The 6,000-nt window shown below is 51.6% G+C and overlaps 1 protein-coding gene across 2 annotated transcripts in view; it reads left to right on the top strand.

Moving 5' to 3' along the window:
* The first annotated feature begins 753 nt into the window (after nucleotides 1–753).
* Nucleotides 754–6,000, top strand: part of GALNT10 (polypeptide N-acetylgalactosaminyltransferase 10) — a 223,617-nt gene continuing 218,370 nt past the window's right edge. The window contains exon 1 of one of the 2 annotated variants that reach the window (XM_028106586.2): nucleotides 754–1,020. In XM_028106586.2, coding sequence (XP_027962387.1) covers nucleotides 862–1,020 — 159 coding nt within the window. In that variant the 5' untranslated portion in view covers nucleotides 754–861. The remainder of the gene's footprint in view (nucleotides 1,021–6,000) is intronic. The other variant, XM_028106585.2, reaches the window with a different exon arrangement.

Genomic DNA, 6,000 nt, shown 5'->3' with positions numbered 1-6,000 from the left:
AAGCTCCGGTCCCCTCCCGCCGCTTTGCAGAGACAACAGACGGGTGGCAGGCGGGCGCACCACTCCACAGTTTAGAGGGCGTTCACAACCAACGCCAGGAACTCTGAGAGGAAGGAAACTAGGGCCCTGCCGCAGCCCGGTGAGCGTGGAACACAGCTGCGGCTCCATTTCCCGCCGGGGACTATCGAGTCCCCGGGACAAAAGTTGGTCCTCAAAGCGGAGCCGAGGGGGGCGGGCAAGCCACAGCCCCGAGCGTCCCGCGGAGCTCCAGCACTATTTGCACACCCCCGGGGAGCTCGCAAACGCTCGGGGTAGTCCGGAGCAGAGCTTGCGGGCAGAGCTTTGCGGGGGCTCCCCGCGCGTTTCAGCCCGCGGACAAGCACCTCCGCTCAGCCGGCAGCAGTTAGCGCCCAACTCGCCAACTCCGGGACTTTCTCAAAGCTGCCGCGGGCGGGGCAGCCGCCGAGGAGCGGGCCGCACCATCGCGGCCCGAGAGGGGGAAGCGCTCCGCTCCGGGGCCCCCGCCGCGCCGGGGCTGACCGGCAAGAGCCGCGAGAAAGCCGGGGCCCCTGGCGCACAGAGTTCGGCCACCGAGCCGGAGGAGAGCGGCGCGGGGCACCGCGGCTCGGCCGGCTCAGAGGCGGCGGCGGCGACGGCAGCCTCCCCCGTGGCTGCGGCGCGGTGGCAGAGGCCGGCTCCCCGGCCGGCGAGCGGCGGAAGTGCCGCGGAGTTGGAGCGGGGCCGGCGCCGCGGCAGTTTCTCGTCGCTGAGCTGCTGCCGCCGCCGGGCGGACGGGCGGACGCGCGGAGCGGGGGGCCGCGCGGCGGGGCCGGCGGGGCGCGGCGGGGCTGACCGGCCCCGATGAGGCGGAAGGAGAAGCGGCTTCTGCAGGCGGTGGCGCTGGTGCTGGCGGCCCTGGTCCTTCTGCCCAACGTGGGGCTCTGGGCGCTGTACCGCGAGCGGCAGCCCGACGGCACCCCCGGGGGATCGGGGGCGGCGGTGGTCCCGGCGGCCGGACTGGTGAGTCCCCCAGTTGCTGTGGGGGTGGGAACACTCTCTCCCCGTATTCACTTGGAGCCTTCGGTTCCTCCCTCCACCTTTCCGTTTCTGCATCCTCAGTGTCAGAGCCGGAGACCCTTCGGTTCTTCCCATTTTGGGGATTGGGAACATTGAGGCTCAGAGAAGGACAGGAACTTGTCCAGGGCCCCCACGTCAGCCAGAGGCCGAATCAGAACTAGAAACAGACTCCTGTTGCTCAGTCTGGAAGATGTGTTTGTTACCTTAGGTTACCATCCTCCTTTCTATCCATGTCTGGTAACCCCTCACCTCCCAGCATCTTGCTTTTGGAGGGTCCAGTCTGCATTCCTATATCCCAGGGTGACTCCTTCTTCAGGAGCTGGCGGTCCTTCTATTTTTGTTCTGCTTTCACCCCCACCTGCTGATCCCAGTGTTCCCTACTCAGGTCAGCCCCTTTCCTGTTTTCCCATCTGCCTAATGGGACACCAGGCCTCCCTCCTCTCCCCATTTGCTTACCCTCTCCCCTCCTCACCCTTCCTCTTTCCCAGATCTGTGGGTTCCTTGGAGGATGCAAAAATCATGCTCCCCTTGGAGCTTCAGGTCCTGGGGGAGGGAGGAAGCTCCTGGTTCTTGAGGGACCTCCTGCCTTTGACCTTCTGGGAGTCCAGAAGTGTGAGTTCTGGTGGAGGGACCCCCAAAATTTCCCAAAGGCTATTTGTGTGCAGTGTGCCCTGAGGATGGGACTTCAGGTGCCTTCCCTGTCCCTTCGTAGAGTACCCATGATCCCTTTTGAACTTGTCCAGTTTGATTAGGTGCATTGTTTCTTGCAGCCAAGACTAGGATCTTAATTGTTCCTGCTTCTTCTGAACTCACCCACGTGTGTGTGTGTGTGTGTGTGTGTGTGTGTGTGTGTCTGTTGTGTCACACGTACCTACAGATTGATAGCAGAAGCTCTGTCAGAGCACTCCTGCTTTCCCAGCTCCTGGCTCAGTAGGTGCGAGTGAGTGTGTATATATGCTTGAACTGTTTCACACAGTGGGACATTTCAGGTTTTCTTATAGGATTTCCCTGGCCCCATGGGAAGTGGATAATTTGTCTATTGGGGTCAAATTTAACTGATTGTTGGCAGGATGAGGGAAGAAGCTGACTTTTGAGGCTGATGTTTTTCTCTCTCTTCCTGGTATCAGGCTGCTGCCTGGGCAGTCTGGCATCTTGAGCACGGACAGCTGCTTGCCAAAGGGATGACCCAATATGAGTACAGCCTGTCACTGGTAATTGTTGCAAACCGTTCTGGAGGGCCTCGGTGATCTTTTTGGTAGATCTTATTGTTTGGAAATTAAGCTCCCTCAACGCCTTCACTAAACCCCTGGTTCAAACCCTGACAGCCATATTAGACCTCTTTCCCTTAAATTCTGTATCCGTATGAGTTTTTCCTTCATGAAATCTTTCTTCTGTTCTCACCCTATGTCAGCATCAGGGGCAGGAGGCCAGGGTTCTGTCCTCAGCTCTACTGTTAACTTGCTGTGTGTATCCTTGATCACCTCTTATCTCCCTCTCTGAGCCTCCCTTTCTCCATCCGTAAAATGTGGTTATTGGTGCAGGTCCAGCATTATGATACCCAGTCAATCATTGAGAAGTACAATGGCCACTTCTTCTTTCTTTCCTGAGGGTGGGGACCCTTGTAGCATCCCTAGCTGTGGGGCCTCCATACTGGACACAGCCCCATGTCAAGGTGGGGAGTGTCCTGCCTGAGCACTAACTCTCCTTTAGAATAGCTGTAGCCAGTTCTAAAATAGCTCCTGACATTCTGCCTCGCCTGAAGAAAGCCCTCGTATTTCATTTGCCGTGGATGCCAGAGACGTCCTGATTTTCATTTTCTATAGACCCAGATGTGTAGAGAGAAGGTCAAGGTTAACTGCCAGTTTGGCCTGAGCTTTCAAAGTAAATTGCTCACTTGTGCAAGAGGGAATTGATGGAGTAAGGCAGCCTTTTGGGCAAAGAGAGAGGGGAGCAACAACTGGGCACTGCTCAGAGCCCTTAACTGGAAAAGGACAGACAGGCTCATTTGGGAAGGTCTAGTTCTTGTTCATTACTTTTGCTCTGGAATATCATGAGGAGGAGGAGGAAGACATTAGGGGTGTGGTGGTGGGTATGGGGGGCGGGTACTGATAGATTATCCTTGCTTTAAAGAAACTCCCTTTGCTTTCTGGGAGTAGCAGAAGGGAGCTGTTTCCCCAATGATAAGCTCTGCGAGATGCTGTAGGATTCAGCATTCATCTGCTGCCTTTCAGGAATACTCTGCCAAATTTCCACACAGCCACTTTTTGTGTCACTCTCCTGCAGATGCACAGCACTGGGCTTGGCCCCCAGTCCCTTGTCTGAATGTCAGCTGGCCTTGAGGGAGGAGGCTGACTTCTCAGAGCCATGGTGTTCTGTTCCTCATCCCAGGGTGCTGGAACATTCACGGAACCTGTCAGTCCGCCTGCTATCTGGGAAATCTGGCCTCTTGAGCACACAGGGCTTCTTTCGACAGGGCTGACCAGTTTGGAGCTCAGCTTGTCACTCTTGTAATTGTTGAGAATTATCCCAAGGCACCTCGTTGATCTTTCTGGTAGAAATAACTGCAGAGGCTCTGGAGGGAAGTCTGACAGGACTTTATCCAAATGCAAAATATATTCCTCGTGGGTTCCAGGGTTAACATACCCACTGTTAGAGCAGTCCTTTAACTCCTTAACTTCTCCACTGGTTTGAAGAATAGAGTTTCAAGTTAAGAGCATTTATCATCTGCTAGAAAGTAAGTCTATAGAACTGTCATGCTAGCTCATCCTAGGTATACCTCTGGAGCTGGGTAGGGCAGCTGATTTATAAATGACACATAATGCTTTTAGGGTTTCAATATTCATCTGGTCATACAGCTGGCTTCTCCAACAGTTGTGAGACTGAGCAAGAAAAGCCAGTCCTGAAGCCATCCTCATTTTATTTATTTATTTATTTATTTAAATTTAAATTTAAATTCAATTAGAGCCACCTTCATTTTAATTTAGGGATCCCTCTCATTCCTAGCCCCAGTCTGTTTAATATCTTGATTTAATCCTGCAGTCTGTTTCCTATTCCAGACCAGGGGACTAGCTATCAAAACCCATGTTAGGAAACGTGATGCAGTCCCTCCCCATTTCAGAGCCATAATCTCTTGTGAGAAATGACTTCATTGGATAATAGCGACTGTAGCATAGAAATTGTAGGATAATAGAATACCAGTGACTTTAATTTTCAAGTATCAAGAGTTTTTCTCATTGTGTCAGAGCTGAACTTTATTCTTAGAACATCCAGACATCAATACGTCCCCCCTACTCCACCCTTTTTTAGTCTTCCTGGTGGCAGAGCCTTACCCATCAGAAAGTTAAGTACCATAGAAATGTAGCCTTGGAATGATTTCTTTAATTTTCCACAGAGGGCCTGGGACCCTTTATCCTGCTAATCTCTTGTCTGTCTGCAGGCCCAGCTGAAATCTGATGCCACCGGCGCAGGGTTGTTGGTTTACCTGAGCAAATCTGGCTCTCGGCATTCACCCTGTCATCCTAGGTTTGTAGTCTCCTCAGGAGCCCAGATGAGGAAGGCCTGGGAACAGAGGCTGGGATTCTAGTTCTCTCTCCTGCCCCTAAACTCCCTGTGGGACCTTAGGAAAGGGGTTTAACCTCTTTGGGCCTTGGATCTTTCAACTGTGAAGTGAAGGTTTATATTCAGGAGAGGAAAGGTAAATGTGTATCCTAATGGTGTTCCCCTCCCCTGGCCAGGCAGACATTGCTCATCGGTCTCTTTCCCACTAAGTCCAGACTTGGTTGCTACTCAAGTGGAGTTAATGGCATTAAAATTTATTTGTGACATAAGGAATAGATCCTTTGTTAGGATGTTTCCAACTTTAACTTCCTGGGGTTCTATGAGTTTGTTTGGAAGCATGTATTGCAAAAGTCCAAACAGTAGAAGTATGTTAAAACAGGCCTCCCCGTACCTAGGTTGTGATGAAGCCACTACTACTTAGGGATGTGTTTATACTCTGAGGATGTTCAGTCTTTAATCTGTTGGCACCAGTGACATGATAACAAATAATGGAATCAGGAATGAAAATGCAAAGACCCATTTCAAAGATAACCGTCTAGCTTGCTAATTGTACCTTGTCCACAGTCGACTCTTACACAGAGATAGCATCGGGATCCCATCACTGAAAAACATCCTGAGGTAAACTGGCGGCCCACAGTGTGTCCTGTGGCAGCTAATCGCTCATGATGGTGTTTGCAGTGGGTTCTGTATTTTGTATGTATCTGACCCTCTGCATCCCATCTGTGTATCCAAGCTCCCAGGAAGACTGAGGTAAGAGTCTTGCTTCTCAGAGAACCACTGTCCTCCTGCCCAGTGCAGTGGGGAAAGGAGGTACCCTATACCTTCCTGAGTTCCTGTGGCCAATGAGTGCATCGTGGCCTCCCCTTCCAGAAATGTCTTGAAGGAGGAACTGCATCCTCTTCCAGCACATAGCCTAAGGCTTGGCCCTTGGAAGATGGTCAGAACGTGTTTGCTGAAGGATCAAGATGTACCGGAGCTTCAGAAGTCATCTAGTCTGCCTGCCTTGTTGTGTAGGTGTGGAAATTGAGGCCCAGGAGAGGGGGGAATCCATTCTCAGAGTGGGGAGTGCAGATCAGAACCCAGTTCTTCTCCACATTCTTGCTCTTTATCACCACGAATACTTTTTCCCTCCACATCCTGATAATTGATCCTTCTCTACATGAGTCAAAATCATCACCCCCAGTTTTGGAGGCTGGTACTTAATCGCTGGAACTTACCTGGTTTTTTTGCAGATCCATTTTTATACATTTCTTGTCAAGTTTTTATAGTGTTAAAGCAAGTAAAATGAATTAGATTTTAAGGTGGCAAAGGGATCCGGCTGAGAAATTGAGAAATTAAATGGATGTATCACATGTGGCATTATTA

Source organism: Eumetopias jubatus, unplaced genomic scaffold (assembly GCF_037043125.1).
Source record: "Eumetopias jubatus isolate StellerSeaLion01/CBP00866 unplaced genomic scaffold, mEumJub1_p1.0 scaffold_5, whole genome shotgun sequence".
Lineage (NCBI taxonomy): Eukaryota > Metazoa > Chordata > Mammalia > Carnivora > Otariidae > Eumetopias > Eumetopias jubatus.
This window is presented reverse-complemented; position numbering and strand designations above follow the sequence as displayed.